Here is a 17,479-nt window from a genome sequence, read left to right as displayed (position 1 = left end):
TGTGCTGTTACAGGTGACCTTTTTACTGGATAGCTTGTGTTTTGGGTTTATCTCTTTTATGTACACATGCAACCGTGTCGGCTCACATAAGTTACTTGGTGGATTTCCATGATGGTGGCAGAAACTAAAGGAAACAAAGAATGACCAGAGTGGAAAGTCTCTGTAGGGAAGCAACGAGCAGCTGAGCCTCATCATCAGTGTGGCCAGCAGCGATCCCACTGTTGGGCCTCTTTGAGTCTGAGAGACGAGCGGGGATCACTGAGGGCCGGCACCTCTTACAGAAGCCCCACTGATCCCTTCTAGCATAAAAGACAATCAATAAGACGTGTTTTTCTTCATCTTGTTCTTCTGTTTGCGTTTTAAGAAACCCCCCTGCCTGCAGGGCTTTGTTCACCTTTCCTCATCCCTTCATCCCAAAGCCATTCGTTCTCAGATGTGCATCTTTAGCCTTTCCCGGTTAAATCTGTTCCATACTCTCATCTCAATCATTTTATACATTAATTATTCAGGCCCTTTCAGCCTATGAATATGAATCCATTATGTCTGCCCTGCTACACTCTGCTTCAATTAAGAGACTGGGGATGAAATTATATGGAGGGATCACCAGATTAAAGGATTCATGAGACTTCACATCACTTTAAAATATTTATGCCAGCCATCCAATTGATAGATAATCATAGATGTAATTACTTACAGCTATATGATTATATATGTGTCAAACATCATATAGGATGTTTACAAAACAAGGTTCATATTGACAACCATGTTTGTCAATCATTGTCTCATATTGTCTCATATTGTCTCATATTGTCTCATATTGTCTCACTCATGTGACTGAATGCAACTGGAACATGGAACCACTCAAATCAGTGGCTATGGAAGAGCCAGCCATAAGAAATTAGCCAGTGACTGGCAGGTGCACTCTACAGTCTGTCTGCCATGATTGTCTTCCCGTGGACGCTACTGCTGGAACAGCCCGTTCTCACTCCTGAGGCGTAACATCCTGACGATTTGTCACGTCCTGCGGCAAAAGGAACGTGAAAGGCGACCTTTGGCATTCTTAAGCTGCGTGCCGGGTTGTGGGTGAAATACAGTAGCACAAATACACTGGTACAAACAAGAGGTCACACATTACTCCAGTTTTGGCTTCTCTTCAGTGGTTGCCAGTAAATTTTAGGGTTCATTTTAAAATTTTAGTTGTAACTTTTAGAGCTCTGCACGGTGAAGCTCCCCAGTATATGTCTGACCTGTTGAAACCTCATGCTTCATCCCGAGCACTTAGGTCGTCAGGTCAGAGGTTACTGTTGGTCCCACGTGGGGATCGGGCTTTTCAGGCCCCTAGGCCGTGGAACTCCCTGCTGTTGTCTTTACTCCATTGACTGCTTTAAAAAGCAGCTGAAGACATTTTTATACAAATGAACTTTTAATCATATTTTTACTGTTTCATATTATTTTATTTGTATTTCTGGTTTTATTGTGAAGCACTTGTGCTATATAAATAAATTTTTATTTACTTCAGAATGACGGTCCCGCAGTAAAACACGTTCCAGCCATGTATTCCAGGCCATATTTTTCAGTGGTGCGACTAAAAAAAAATATTTGGTTGCACCTGTGCAACCAACTGTTTGGGTAGCGGAAAAAAAAAATCTGCAACCTTCCCTGTGGTCAACAACAGACACACATTATGCCCCTATCGTGGACTAAACCAATCAGAGATAGTCAGGGGCGGGACCTCTCTGATTGGCCGTGGTCCAGTTGAAAGTGCAGGTGGAAGTGGGAGGTGAGTAGCTTGAATAAAGCGATATCAATTCATTAAACCCTGAATCGACTTTTAAACATAACTGTGTTTTGCCAGAAACACCAGATTCTCAGATTAAAGCTCACAAAACCATTTCAACAACAACCAAACAGCAGATGAGAGCAGGTACACGGACTCCACACAAAGACGTAAACACAGAGGACCGACGCTTCGTCTTTCTCGGCTTCCTCACCCGCCGGCCCGCAGACGGACACGCTGTCGGAGCTCAGCGATCCTGATGCGTCCGGTCCGCGCTGTGATTATGTCTTTTTGCGCTGATTCTGAGCTGCAGGTTTTGTCTCTCCAACCAAAATTCACCGAGCCAGCAGCAAAAGAAGCAGCAAACTGCGCTTCACATCTGATCAATGTCGTCATGAATTTTGCTGTTTTGCTTCCACGACTATTAAAATCACACTTCCTGCACAGCTAGCTCTCTCGCTCTCTCTGTACTTCAAGAACAGTTTCCGTCTCCAATCTCTGTTTTCTGTATTATTCATTGGCTTATTACCCACCAGTCTACCGTTGTTTACAGGCTGTGGCTGCTGTCTTTTTCTTTTCTTTTTCACTTAAATGACCTCGGACAAGAAAGCCTATTTTTTCTGTTGTTCAATACTGAAGAAATTTAAACTTTATATGCAGAACATTGTAGAATATTTTTAAGGTTTTCTGCTATAAAAAGCCAGACCAGGAAAATCTCCTTCATGTTTTTCTGTTTTATTCTCAGTTACTTTCACACAAAGGCATCTGCTGTGATGTTCACAATTCTGATGAAGTCAGTGCTGATAAATGATCAGAGTTATAATATTTCTGACTGTCTGAGGCTAAGTTGAATCGAATCGGGACTTTGAAAACCGGAATCGAATGGATTGTAGAAATCAGTGATGATACCCAGCCCTGGTGAGCAGCCTAGGCACGACAGACGTGGATGTAGCTGTAATAGGAAAAGAACTATTGCTAACTTTTCTGTTAAGGCCTGATCCTTCTGAAATTCATAGCCAGTGCTCTGACACGGTGTCATCAATCTTTGAATGCTGAAAAAGCACAGTGTATCCAGAAAAACACATTATATTATATCAATTATTATAAAATTTGTGTGCGCCTAACTTTTGTGCCGGTACGCCCATGGCAAAAAGTTAGTCTAGAGCCCTGCCTAACCATAACCTTATGCCTAACCTTAACCAGCACTTTAATGACGTGAAACAGTGTTTTACAAAAACATTTGAGGAAGATGAATGAACATGTGTGGATTGATTCCAAACAGTTCTCATGTTTCCTCATTTTTCCGATCTCGTCATTTAGGAACGTGTTGGGCGCCTGGAAGCATGACATGTTGACGATTTGTCACCTAGTGTAAAATATTACGCCTCGGGAGTGTGTTGGCTGGAAATATTACATATACACAAATCTGTTCTCAAACCTGTCAAATGTAGGCAGGCAGGACGCGTCCACATCAGCATCAGCGCTGGTAGATGCAACTCTTGCAGCCCGGTCGTTTGAAACTGGGCCACAAGAGTTGAGGCCCGGGTGTGAAATTGATGGTTTTCAGGGTTTTTTATCTTTTTTTTTAATATTGTTATTTTTTTAATCGTTTTTATCGTTAACTCGCTTTCCCTGCGTTCTGTGTGCTATCCAGCTGGAGGAAGTCCAGTTTAAAATGCACCCTAGCCATAGATGGACACACCTGGTCAGCACTGTGGGTCGTGCAAAGTTCTATGAGACAATATTTCAGTATTACTGTAACTTTAAACCAGTACTCAGTGTTTAGAAAGCAAAGAATGGTCCATTTATTCATGCAATTAGCTAATCATGGCGTGAAAATGCTTGCAGATACAGGCTACTTATTGCCAGTAACAGAAATGTGACGCTACAGTGGGCACAGACTCGCCACTACCAAATGAAAGGTGTAGTTTGGTCTGATGAGTCTACATTTCTGCTGAAGCAGCAGATGGTAGACTCACAATTTGGCGCCAAAAGCATGAATCCAAGGGGCCAACGTGTCTTCGTCAACAGTCCAAGCCTCTCCTGGCGGTGTAATGGTGTGGGAAATGTTTGCTTGGCACACTGGTGGGCCATTAATAGCAGAAACCAAGGTGTGAGCAACACTACGGACTGTGTGTAGCTGTCTGTGGACGTGGTTTAGCATCTTTTAATGCTGCCTTTCAGCAGGATAACACATCGTGCTCTCACTGTCTCCTCTGTCACCATTATGGACCCAGCACAGCGCCTCTGACATGCACTAGAATAAGAGAGCACTAGCATGACTGTGGCTCTACAGGAACAGTGTAATCATGTCAGCATGAAGCAGAATCTGAAAAGAAGACGCCAACATTTTCTAAATGTGAGGGTCTGTTGACACAGGGCTGCATGGTCTGTTAAGGCTGCTGCAACTACAGCAGCACTGCACCATGTATGATATCCATGTATGATACTGGAGACCTGACAGACTGTTCACTTTCAGCCATGCATGTGTGTGTTGTCACTTTGTATACATAGATTACACAGTTTGTCTGAATAAGTGTAACGCCGGAGAAAGTGCTGAAAAGGACAGAAGCACACTGTTTCTGTCCCGTGAGGCCACAGCTCTGGTCATTCATGTTTGTCAGAAGCTGTTTCTTGTCCTGCTCCCAGGCTCAGTATTCCTCAGTTTATAATAAACTGCAGTGAAAGCCCGTGCATGTTGATTGGTACAAAAAAAGAGATTCTTAGAACCCAAGAACCCCATCTGTCACTAACACAGCTGAGGACCCTCAAATCAACTTAAATGGACAAAACATACGTAGCAACTTTCCTTTCTATAACACACATCAGTCCTTTAGTCCAAAAATGAACCTTTCAGCAACGCGTACACCAACATATATACAGGGGGAAAAGACACCAAAGCCCCATCTAGCTTATCAAGCATGGTGGAGGAGTCATCATTGTTTGGGGTCACTTTGCTAACTCAGGCTTACAGTTATTGAGTAACCAACTAGTTCACTCACGAGTTCATACAAAATAATAATAATTTATTATATATGTTCAGGGCTATGATCCATGCAGTGACTGCAAAAAAAGTGCATCCACAGTAGATCGGATGAAACTCAAAGATTGGTCGTGTCACGGTTCTGACCGTAGCCCTGAGCTGCAGTGGCCTGAGAAGAGCTATTCCAAATTCACTTTAGCGGTCACTCACCAGGAATATCCTCTCCAGCTGGTCTTGGATGTCCTTCATCCCAGGAAATGCAGCCACTCCTTGGATCATCTCAATGAAAATGCAGCCCACTCCCCTGGAGGAGAAAATAACACTAATTATAAATCCTGTATTTCTTCTCAATGTCCTTAAGCCTTTCACAGGTGCCGCCTAAAATAAAAACACATTGGAATAAAGCATCACTGGAAAATGTTGTATTTGACCGGTCCGTCCTTTGTTCACATCTAATTACAGTCTGCAAAACACTAACTGTTTAATCACCCCAACAAGCCTCACAGTGAAAGTCATTCTGAGGCTGTATTGATTTCTTTTCTTCCAGAGGGCTGTTAGACTGTGAATGTAGGTTGGAAATCTTAAAATATCAAGACCACTTCAGTATGGAGGGAGAACGGCCAAGGTGCGTGTGTGTGAGTGTGTGAGTGTGTGTGAGTGTGTGAGTGTGTGTGAGAGTGTGTGTGTCTGTGCTGTCGATGCTCATTTGTCAAAGAGCTATTTTTCTGACAGATTCGCTTCGTGGCTCAGTGCACACTCCTTCTCAATGCAAGGAGAGAGAGAGATTACCTGAAATTCATCCCTCAAAAACTTCTCCATTCCTTCCATTTTACAGAATGAAAATGCTTCATCTCCATGACAGAGCTATAACCTCAGCATCCAGTATTTCTGCTGGAGCGTAGAGAACTATTCTGCTGCCTGAGGTGCATATGTGATACGGGCAAAGGTCAGCTTAAAGAAAAAAGAATAACACAAAACAATTTTCATCTGTGTAGTTATACCTTCCTCTCAGTTTGATTCATTCCTGTCATTTTGTCTGAAATTGGATGATGTTGTCAACAAAGGCCTGACAGGTTATTAGCTCTAAAGTTCTGGCAAAGTTACTGACCCTCCAGCTAGAAATGATGTCTCCATTCTTCACACAGGTAACAGGAAATAGGCTGCTAAGGAAAATGTGATTCGATCACGTTATTTATTGGTTTTATTGAGGAAACGCTGTCAAGGTACAAAAATGCTAATAATGAATGCATACAAGTCAAGAACAACAACACTGAGCCCTGTGAGTATCAGGACCTTCATCAGGGATAGTCTTTAAGGATATACATAAAACCTGTTGTGACAATATCAGCTTTGTGCACTTTGCTAAATAATGCCCACTATTAGAAACTGAAGCCCACTCTTACCAGTTCTCAATGTAAACCTGCATAAAGTTTCCTTTAGCCTTCTAAATCAGGTTTGTGTCTGTCACGCCATCAGGAGTTTGTAATATTTTTCACCCTGGAGCTGGAAGACCAGTAACGTATTTCTCAACCATAAGGTGCACCAGATTTTAAGGCGCATTAAGGTAAACAAAACAGTCAGATAAGTCACATTTTACTCAACTCATTCTTCTTGCTTCCTCCACTTCTGTACCATTGATTCATTAATGCTGTATTCTCTCACAGCTGCTCTATTCCCATGTTGTTGCAGTATATTAATGACTAACCTCGTATTGTGGATGGATTATCTCAGTTGTTCTCCTGACTGAAGTTTGGTCCGTTAACAGCATCCTGCCATGCGATTGCATTTGTCTCTAACCATCGGGAACCCTCACGTTAACTTTTATTGAGTGGAAAAAACTCAGCTTTCATCCTCCAGCTTCACTGTTTATGTCATGCTAACATAGCTGTGTAGCTAGTGACCACGTAGCACATCCTTATATAGCAGCTAGCCCAACTTCAGTAACCCTACAAATGTCACTGCTGTTTAGTTTTCTGTCTTCATTTATGTTGGAAGTGATAGCAGAGCTGTACGTTTTCAGAGGTCTCTCAGTCAGAACATGCTATAGCTGTGTCCCAAAACGTCGGCTGCATCCTCCGGAGGCCGCATTTGAAGGCCGATTACGTCACAGCCAGGCGACAAAGGCTGTTCCAATGCATCGACTCCTTCAAATGCGGCCGACAAATGCGTCCTTCATTTCCCCGAATTTGAAGGATGGCTCGGGTGTGTCCTTCTTGGCACACCATATCCCAGAATTCATAGCGCAGCCCAGTTTCCAACAATGGAGGCCGCTACTAAGTTTTAATATTACTCTTATTAATCTTCCTGGGTCACAAAATAAACTTTTAACATATTTTCAGACGAGAAAGTAGCTGCGTAAACTTCAAATATCTGCTTGGTTATCAAGACATCGTATATTTGCAAAAGTGCGCTGACGTTTTGGAGACGTCTGTTATCCACCAGCTCGATAGCTAGCCGGGGGGTACAACGGTCACTCGACCCGGCGAGAGCAGCAGACTCCCGGCTTCATCGTTTTCAGACCCCCGCAACTCCACCGAGACAGCGGTGATGCTAATCTGAAGGCTAGACCGTCCCATTTCACAGCCTCGCAGTAGACTGTGAAGGCTGAGTCCTCCGAAGGATGCAGCCTACGTTTTGGGACACAGCTTAGATCATGCTTAGGTGGAAACCAGCGAGCTAACCTCCTGCTAACTTCTAACTCCGTTCAATTTAATAAATTCTGTTTTCATGGATGCCTGGATGTTAAACTTCATAGTTACACCCGATAAAGCAGCAACGTTGATAATTTTATTAAAGATTAAAGAATTTAAACAGTTTTTATCTCTCAGTGATGGCGCAGTGTTCATTTGACTTTGGGACCTGAGCCGACGGAGTTTAGGACCCAGATTACTCCGCGAGGCTCCATAATGCTCCGATAATCCATCAAGCGGTGCGGCTTCATAGTTTACCAAAGTCGTACCAAAACATTTTTGACAGATTTTTGAGCACCATGTACCACATAAAATCGGTTCGAGGTCAGTAAGCACAACCAGAATTCATGCATAAGGCGCACTGCCGATTTTTGAGAAGATTAAAGGATTTTAAGTGCACCTTATAGTGCGGAAGATACGGTACAGTCATTTCCTTTCACAGTTTTTTATGTAGAACAAGTGGTGCAGGCATGCAACTGACTCTTTATACAAAGTGTAACACTGCCTTTATGCTATAAATATCTACATAAGGTAAGATACACTTTTATTAGTCCCACAGGTGGGAAATGTGCTTGGTCACAGCAGAAAGTGGACAGTACAAATTAAGAGCAGCAAAAATGAAGAAAAATACATACATGCGTTTACACGTATGTGTATGTCGAAACACGGCGCCTCCCTCTTCTTGATTCTGTTTCCGTATTTATTTTCGTCTGACTATGAGTCTGCAGTGTGGTGTTTTATCACTGCTGTTACTGTAATTAGACAGTGTTAGAGGTGCTGTGACTGGAGCTGTAGTTAAATCAGTCACTGGAGTGGACTGCACCCTTTGAGTTATAGTACACAGTAAATTAGCCTCAGTAAATATTGGGCTCTTTATTCAAAGACAGTAAATCAACAGATATGCCTGAGAGGTGATTCATGATGTGACGGGAAAGCAGACAAACAAATACGTCAAGCGTCGCACTGCAAGACACATTTCCACAGCCTGGATTTTGGGTTGGATGGACTTCATTGATCCTGAGGTAGAATTTCATTTCATTTCAAGTACATTCATGACAAACATTAGCTGGTTTAGATTTAAAACAACAGCTAGGCTTCTGTAATATATTTCAATATTCAATAGTACACACTCACACACCCACACTCATATATATTAGCTATGTCACTAAATATAAATTAGAACAAATCGTCATCTTTAACTGCGATGGTTCTGGTATGATATAAAGGGGGCGCCCTCAGAGTGAAATGAATAACGGTGACTGAGCTCGTTCAATTCGGCCCTCGCCTGTTTTTGTGATTTTAAATAGACATTTTCAGGAGTAACTTGTCATTGGTAACGGCCCATAACCTTGAAGAACTGTCTCTGGCTGACCAGTTTTCATATGCAGTCAGTGTTGACATCAAAATTATTATTTTTTTCATCCACCATCATGTGCAAGTCCTTCAAATGGCCTGTGGGCACAGCTATTTCTTTGATTAAAGTAGGTGCTGTAATAGGAGAGTTTCAGTAAAAGTGAAAAGAAATCTTTTTGTCACAGAGTCAGTGAGGCACAAGTACAAGTCCTCGCACAGTCTCCTCCTTCAGGCCCACCTCATGGCCCTGAAGGAGGCCCACAGCCACCTGCTGAGATGCAAACCTGGCTATGAACCCTGGATCATAAAATATAGAGCCAAAGCCCAACGTGTGTTAGAATGTGGGGCTACATACAGCTCATGAGAAATCAGCAAAGCTAAGCACAGCCTTATTATCCTCTAGGTCGGGTAACATCGAGGTGACAGGAAGGGCCAGGAAGCTCACTATGCAGCCTACTCACATGCTGCAGCATGCCTGTAAAGTTACTGAAAGTAAATGTCTTTTAATAATATACACCCTGTTTATATCCTGATACAAGCAAAAAATGATTTAATGTAAAAGGTTGTGTGAGAAGTTTCTTTTTTATTTTTAACAAAAGCCAAAGATCTCTGATCACGCTGTTTACCTGTACTGTGCTGCTAAGCCTTCTGGCATGAAACTGCACAGAAAAAAGTCACCTCTAACAGATCCATCACTCTGACATTTGTCTCGAACAAACATACTGTGCTGCACTTGCATCCTGCTTTTAAGTTCAGAGACTTTCTGAAGCCTCTGTTCTCTGTCTAACACTCAAAATTCTCTCTCTCTGGACACTTGGTACAAGCACGGGCCAGTCACACATTCATTTGTTTGTGTTGCACTTTGTTAGCTAGCAGGTGCTGTGGAAATGCAACTGGCTCTTTGGCTTGACATGTGCACAGGGTGCACGTCTCTATCCACAACTACATCTACAAGTTTATTAAGGCCATAAAGTATTTTGCAGCCTGAGTGGAAATTGTGAAAGCAAGTTGCAATTAAGCATGCTCCTTTGCATCATAGCCTCAAACTCTTTCACAGCTAATTAGGAAAGCACAGGGGACTACAATCATTTAACACACTGGGAACTGGAGCCTTGGCCAAACACATGTCACTGCAAACGATGATGAGCTTACTTATCAAGAAGACTCTGTATCTGAAATGTTCAGGTGGAAACATTGGAAACATTCCAGGATATTAAACTATAGCGTATCAATACTTTGCTTTACTTTCAAACACTGGAAGATTTCTGTGTTTTTTAAGATAAACGGATAAACAAACATCACGAGCAGCCTTGTCCTCTCAGATGGAGCTGGCTTGTAGTGCACCATGAGATAACTAAACCACGGTCACAGTTGACTGATCCATTCGTCGACTCTGATTGACAGATCCATGCGTGTGTGTGTGTGTGTGTGTGTGTGTGTGTGTGTGTGTGTGTGAAAGAGAGACAGAGAGAACTGCTGCTCTGTGAAGTGCTTAGGAGCTAAGGAAGGTAACAATAGAGCCATTCCTCGCCCGCTCTTCATCACATCCTCACTCCTCACAGCCTCTCAGCTACAGCAACTCATGATGGATGCTTCTTCTGGCAGGAAGACAGATCTGGACAACCTTTTGGTCCTTCAAGGAGTGGTTCTTCACGGATGACTGCTTTCTAAGTGACCGGAGGTGAGTGTATGCGAGCGTGGCACAGAGTGAGTCTCATTGGAATAGAAGACCCAGTGGATTTGCCCACCTTCAAACGCCCTTGAAACTGACACACTAGCGCGCTATCTTTCGGACCCCTACACTCTGGCTGCTCTTTAATTGGACGCTGCAAAACAGGGTTCTTGGGATTTCCCTGCTGACTGTGTGTCCAGACAGAGGGGGTCACCGTGGCTCACCTAAGACCAGGTCCACAATGGGACAGCCTACAGCTCTCTTATTCCTCACATTCCAACATGCAACATGCTTTTTCACCCCTAAAACCGAGTGCAGACATTATGTACAGAAATGTTGTCATATTCCTCAAAAATAACCCATTAAAATAACATTAATGATGCTAAGCTGACTTATACTTGCTGGTAACTCTGAGAAGCAGTTGGGCTTTTGTGAGAGTAGGTGTTATAATCTAGGGCATAAGTAAAAGTAAAACAAAGCCTTTTCCCTAAAGAAAAAATGCAAATGTCAACTGTACATTGAAGGGCCTGTATCATCTGAGTTTTTTCAAAGCAGCAGTCTCTGGGGCTGAAAAACGAAGCCAAATGTGTCATCAGCAACAAAATAAAGACGTTTACAGTCTGGCCCAAAATGGTTCTGCTCATTACAACGATAGAAAAAGTCGATTTAAATGAAAGAAGAATAACTGGACTTGGTTCTTGAAACCACAGCAACCATTGATGCAAGTTTATGTCAGTTTTGCATTTGATTCATATTTCACATCCAAAAGGACGGACGTCTTTAAAAAGTAACTGACAAATTACAAACTGGTAGCTACCATCAAACGTGCTGACATTCTGTACCTTAGTTAAACAAGGCAGTTCAAACCATCTTTAACAAAGACTGAAGAGAAAGTCGAGAAAAAAACTGCTGCAGAAAATATTTCAGCCCTGCTACAGTTTTTCTCACTGTGGGATAGCGAGTCTGCTCAGGCTCGAGACATGAAGAGTTCGATTATTACATTTCAGTTGCTTCATTCACATCTGCAGCAGTTCTGTCAGTGTATAAAGTAAATGTGTGTGTCTCACCAGCAACTGATCCAAACTGGGAGTGTGGATGCTGGGGAGTCATGAAAACAAAACTGCACTGAAGGGAGCATGGCCTCGGGTTAGGATAAGCCACCAGTAAGAGTGTTTTAATTGGTTTTTGTCTGCTTCATGAATTGGGTTCCCTGATCTATATCTTGAAGGTTTCTATGTGAATAAATCACGGATAAATTACACACACGGGGTTAGATGTTAGGAGTACCCACCACATGTCCAGGCAGGTGGAGTAGTCTGTGGATCCCAGCAGGACATCTGGAGGCCGGTACCACAGGGTCACCACCTCGTTGGAGTAGGTATGGCTGGGGACCGACTTGGCCCTGGCCAGGCCTGGGGGGGAAGCAACAAAACAAGTCAGTCTGAGAAAGCATTATCATTGAGTGACCTTCAGCAAAACAAAGCATACAGCTGGAGCCAGCAGTCACACTCCCTGCAGCTGCTGACATGTGTTATACAGACAGGAAGATATAGAGTTTGCAATAAAAGTCAAGATTTCAAGGTCCTGTGTGGAGAAAGATCGTCATCAAACCAACTTAAACAAGAGAAGTAAGAAAATGAAAGATTAGAGAATGAGTTTTCAACATGTGACCATAGGACAACAATTTGGTAAACAGGAAGTAATAAGAGGAATTTTACACCACCAGTAGTACGTTGGACCTGAATGTGCAGATGAATATCACTACATTAATTACAAGCAGTGGCTTTTTTTCATTCCTTGATGGACTTACTGGTCCACAGTCAAACAGGACACCGTGCCCCATCCAAATGAAACAACTGCTCAGGAACTTGACAAAGAGCCTCCAAACCCTCAAAGTCCAAGTCAAGATTGATATAGGACACTGATCAGGATGCACCAGACGTCCAATCGATCACTAAAGCGCCGCCACAAAACCCACAGGACCATTTTTTACCAACAAATGTTGAGGCAATATTTTAGAGAGAAGAACTTAATTGTAGATCATTAATGTTTAATGTTTCCCTAATGAAGATCTTGAAGGCTGAAACATTGCCTCATTAAAATCTTGTGAGCTTCCAATTCCCTTTGCTTCCTGTAGACTCACTGAAGCCATCATACAAACAGCTCCTCTTGTCAGACCTGTCTCTACTCTGACTTCTGTACATTCAGCTGTGACAAACCCCAGATTGCCTTTTCAAATAGAAATTATGATGGACGACCTTTGACGTTTCACCAAGAAACATGAATATCAGTCATATGAACTCTTTTGTCCTGTGAATCACACATGATCGTGTACGTTTGGCACCAGGCTATGGTTAAACATGAAAAGTACTACATTTTAAAAAAGGGGATTTAGGAATAGATGCGCAAGCTTCTCCAGTTTAGGTCAAAGGTCCCTTTCTAACATTTATCTATGCAGCGACACAAACCCAGTCCTCACATGGCGGCTAATGCTAGAGTGCAGATGCAGTGAGCTTTAATGAGGCTGATGGCATTACCTCTTTGTCTCATCCCAAGTGGTCTGAGAGCTTAATTAAAGCATTTAGCTTAGTAAAATAAAGGACTTCCTGCCCTGCTGTTAGTCCCCTGTGTGTGGGAGGAAGCGGGGCAGAGGGGCGAGTAAATGAGAGCAGGAAGGGGGGTATTTAACATTTCCTTGTGTCAGAACACCCACAGGAGAAAGGAGTTTCAGCTGACATTCATCGTGGCCAAGCTCTATAATTTCCACACACTGATCTAACACAGGATAGACAGCATCGGGCTGCTCACACTGAGAGGCTATCATATCCACTGCAGGAATCCTGCGTATGTGTGTACGTGGGGGGCGGCGTCGTGGAGGCGTGAATCGAGATAATATCTACTCATCGTAAGAGAAGGTGCAGTAGTAGGAGGATGACCTGTTTGTAACGCGGAGCAGGAACAAAAGAAAACCCAACTGTTTGGTTTCCTACAGTTCCCAGCATGCCTGTCATCAATCTGAAACAAAACAACATGGGGTAAACCCGGTGCTGGTTCTGTATGGGTTAAGTAATGCAGCTGCAGCTGTACAGAAGCTTTGTCAGCATTATTGGGAAACTTTGATCTGTGACAGCTGTTTTCTTGCAGGGCACCTTCTGTTCTTATAGATTAATGAAGCTATCACAAAACTGCAGTTCTTCTCATGGCCACCTGAGGCTGGCTACAGACATGAGTGGACTGTTTAAATGCCCAACTTTACAAACAAACATGTTTCAAGCCTGGCTGGCGTCTGATGGTCAGATATGCTGCTTTGCCTGTGTTTCACCTCCCACTGTGTGACCTCGTCTGGGAGGCACTGGGTAGCTCTGGGTATGGGAGTAGTGTAGCTGAATGGTGTAGTGATAACACTACTGTCTTTGGCCTGACCAGACTATGCATCCAGTCAGGGTCTCCAGGCTAGCCTATACTAACCACATACCAACGGGAAGCAGGCAACTGGAACATGGAGTGAGTTTAAATCAGGTAGAAGTCTTTTTCAATCGTGTAGGAGGAGGTGAGCGACTTTTCCCTGATGTCTTGCGGGTGAGAAAGTTGCGTTAACCAAACCCCTCTCTGTGTGGATTGTGCAGCGAGACGTGGAATGGCAGCAAAGCATCGCTAAGCACCAGAGAAACGACCTCCTGCAGATGAGCAAACATGCCACGTATCGCCTTCCACTATCCACATAGCGATTATATGTCGCTGTGCTGTCTGGAGCTGCTCTTTGCTTGAATCAGGACAGGATTCAACACCTCGATTTACCATCATTAGTTTGTTTTCACACAAATGATTTTATTCTAGCTCCCCCACGGACTCGCACACTGATTTTCAGCTTTGCAACATCATCACGACTCAAGCGCAATGATCAATTAGGCAGAATACACCAAATAAACTTAATTCAATCCCAGCAACGAGATTGTGTAATGAGCAAGATCCTAATCAGCTGTTCCTCCTCCGTCTCACTTCTCACTAACAGAATTCGGTGCAGTTTTCCACCCACAGACACTTTGGAGGCGACCAGAATGTTTCATCACTTGCTCACTCACTTGCATGGGCAATAATTCAATAGTGATTTTTACAATGTTAACAGCCTCACAGTCATCTATGTGTCTGCAGATACATTTTAGTTCTCTTGATCGTGACCACAGTGTATATGAAGAATCTTCCTTTGTGACAGAGCGATATCCCACAATCTAAAGCAGTTCGGTTGCTGTTTTCGGACTGTTCTGACATCTTGAGCAACACCTGACCTTCCCCTTTAAAACCCCATGAATCTCATTGCAGTGGAGCACTTCAGAGCCCTGACCTGGGATATCAAACACACATACGCACATGGACCTTCAGCCACCTTCATCTTCAGTCATGCCACAGCTGACCTGCTAGCCTGTCCAGGCGGTGACCTGGATGAAGGTCAGCGGTGAATTATACATCACTATCTCACACAACACTAGGGGTCATCAAACATATGGTAGAAGAGCTGGGCTGGAAACTGGGAGAGAAAACAGAATAAACAAGCAAGCCAGGGAAGGATTAAAATAGTCTCTGTCCCCGGGGGGTAATCAGCCCACTGTTTCACCTTTTGAAGTTCACTTGAATTTTAAAGGCGGTTTGTAGCTTCCGCCTGCTTCTCCTCCTCCAACTCCTTTAAAATTCAGCAGATTAAAAGATTTACGACATGCTGCCAGCAGCTACTTCAAATACTGGCAGAGATAATTCCACTGAGGAAAAGACAAACACAACAAAATGCAGCGTTTGTTGCTAATTTAAATGTAGACATCCTGCCGTCAGACTGCAGACACACATATAACACAGGTCTACTCAATGAATGTTTAACCTACTCTGAACCCATTCATATAAAGCTGTCATCCTGCTTCTCATCACAAGCAGAGCCTCCTCTCTCCCGTGTAGTTGTAATGCAGTGCGCACAGTCGTTTGAACAGAGGCCTGCAGTTTGTCCTGTGTCCACTTCAAGCTTGGCTCCGTGTTAAAATGCCCAACTTCCACCATGGAGTTCTGATCCTGAGCATCCTGATATCTGTCTGCTAAACTTCAGAGTCACTGACCTGCATGTCGCAAATTTGTTACTGTTGGTGGAGACTTTTGAAACACTTTTAAAGGAATTATCTGACAGATACTATGATCTTCCGTTTCTGCGTGTTGTATATTTGCAGCAAGCTACCGAACTGTGCGGTCTGAGCAAACCCTCATTGGTTAAGATTTTGGTAGGATAATGGGAACGAGGTGCCAGGATTTACTGAATAGAATAGAATAAAATGCCTTTATTGTCACTATACAGATGTACAATGAGATACAGAGCATCTCCTGCTCAGTGCACATATCTAGACATCAGTTCTGCAGCACTTTGAAGCACTATTGAAACATGTGCAAACACACATGGAAGTACAATATATAAAGGCAATAGTTGGTGAGAGTACCTTTAACATAGCATGAACTCTTTTAGACAAGCTTTCTTGGAATTTCTTTAAGTAGTCTTCAGGAATACGTCTCCAGGACACACTTCTTCAACAAGGTTGCGGTTCAGGCTCTGGGAAGCTCGATCGAATGATAGAATTGCATTGTGTCCTTTTTTATCCAGGTATCCTTTTGCTGCACTGATCGTGTGTTTGGGATCATTGAAGTTGTCAAACACTTTCCAGATGGTATATCAAAGAGCATTAAAATCTGATGGTGCTTTTTAATGATCATAGTTCCATCAATTTTGACAAGACTACCAACACCACTGGTTGAACTGCAGCCTTAAACCATGGCACACACTCTGTCATGGTCCGTGGTCCTGTGTGTGGAATGTGTGATGCGCGGGTAGCCACACCCCCAGGCTGGGCCATCACCGGCACACCTGCTCTCCATCGGGGTGATTACCTGAAGAGCTACTTAACCCACCGCTGACGGATGCTCCACGCCAGTCTGTTAATCACCTCTCTGTGATAACTAGACTCCTGCGAAAGCATTGCATTCATATCTTGTTGGAGCTGTGTTAAATCTGCCTACTTGTGTCTAGGTTTCGATCCGGCGTTCAGCGTCTGCCACCTGCCTGTCCTCCTGCTCAATTGGATCACCCGGTACATCATCTGGCCCATCCACTACCTCCACGGATTTCCTTCTCACGGAGTTCCCTCCCGAGCTCCCACGGTCCCGCTCTAATCGTAAGCCAACTGGTCTAACTCAATTTTAATGTGTTTCCTCCGCTTCTCGGCTCCCTAGTAATCTTCTCCCCTTTCTGTTGCAGCCTCCCACGGTCCCGATTCCGGCTTCCTCGCGTCATTGTTTCCCCGGGTTTTTTAGTTCTTCGTTTTGCTCCTTTGGTTTTCCCGGGTCGCCTTTTGTTGTTATAATAAAGTGTCATTTTCTGCTAGCGCTTGAGTCTGCGTTTGGATCCTTTTGTGCACGCGGGCCGCGACGCATGACACACTCACTGTTGTACCTCCTGACTTCTTCCATGCATAATAACAATTTGAACTAAAAATCTTCGATTCAACCTGCTGCCAATGATTTTCATTCCAGTTCTTGTGTAAACTGGCCTACCTCATCTCCCTGTGTCCCTTCCTCAAGAACGCCTCTTGATAACAACCTTTACACTGACAATTTCTAATGAGGATTCATTGAACCTCGTGACTATATGGATTACCGAAGGGCCAGATGAATCTCTCGGGTCTTGTGTCAGGTCTTTGCTGGATTTTTTCCTTAATTCTTAAAGACATGACCTTGAGTTACTCTTCGCCTGCCACTTCCAGTTTCCTAAGATATGTCAAGTTTTCAGCTAGTAGTCCTTTAGGAATCACCTTGTTGGTGTAAAAACTTTAGTTTGTGCCTGTCAAACTGTGTTATGTTGCTATAGATTCAATTAAAGATATGTGAATAAATTATGTATTTTTGTCATTGGCTGATAAAATTAGCTCTTTGCTAAGTTGTCAGTTATGTGAGGATGCCACACAGAGCCTACGTTAAAC

General features: G+C 43.4%; 1 protein-coding gene across 7 annotated transcripts in view; it reads right to left on the bottom strand.

The window, feature by feature from the left end:
* The window catches only part of cdk14 (cyclin dependent kinase 14), a 247,147-nt gene that overhangs the window by 104,487 nt on the left and 125,181 nt on the right, over positions 1-17,479 (bottom strand). For all 7 annotated transcript variants that reach the window (XM_082551038.1, XM_082551039.1, XM_082551040.1 and 4 more), the window contains 2 exons: positions 11,767-11,887; positions 4,971-5,064 (listed from right to left, as the gene is read on the bottom strand). In XM_082551038.1, the coding sequence (XP_082407164.1) occupies positions 4,971-5,064; positions 11,767-11,887 (215 nt within the window). The remainder of the gene's footprint in view (positions 1-4,970; positions 5,065-11,766; positions 11,888-17,479) is intronic.

The sequence above is a fragment of the Aulonocara stuartgranti genome (genome assembly GCF_965226115.1).
Source record: "Aulonocara stuartgranti genome assembly, chromosome: 11".
Lineage (NCBI taxonomy): Eukaryota > Metazoa > Chordata > Actinopteri > Cichliformes > Cichlidae > Aulonocara > Aulonocara stuartgranti.
This window is presented reverse-complemented; position numbering and strand designations above follow the sequence as displayed.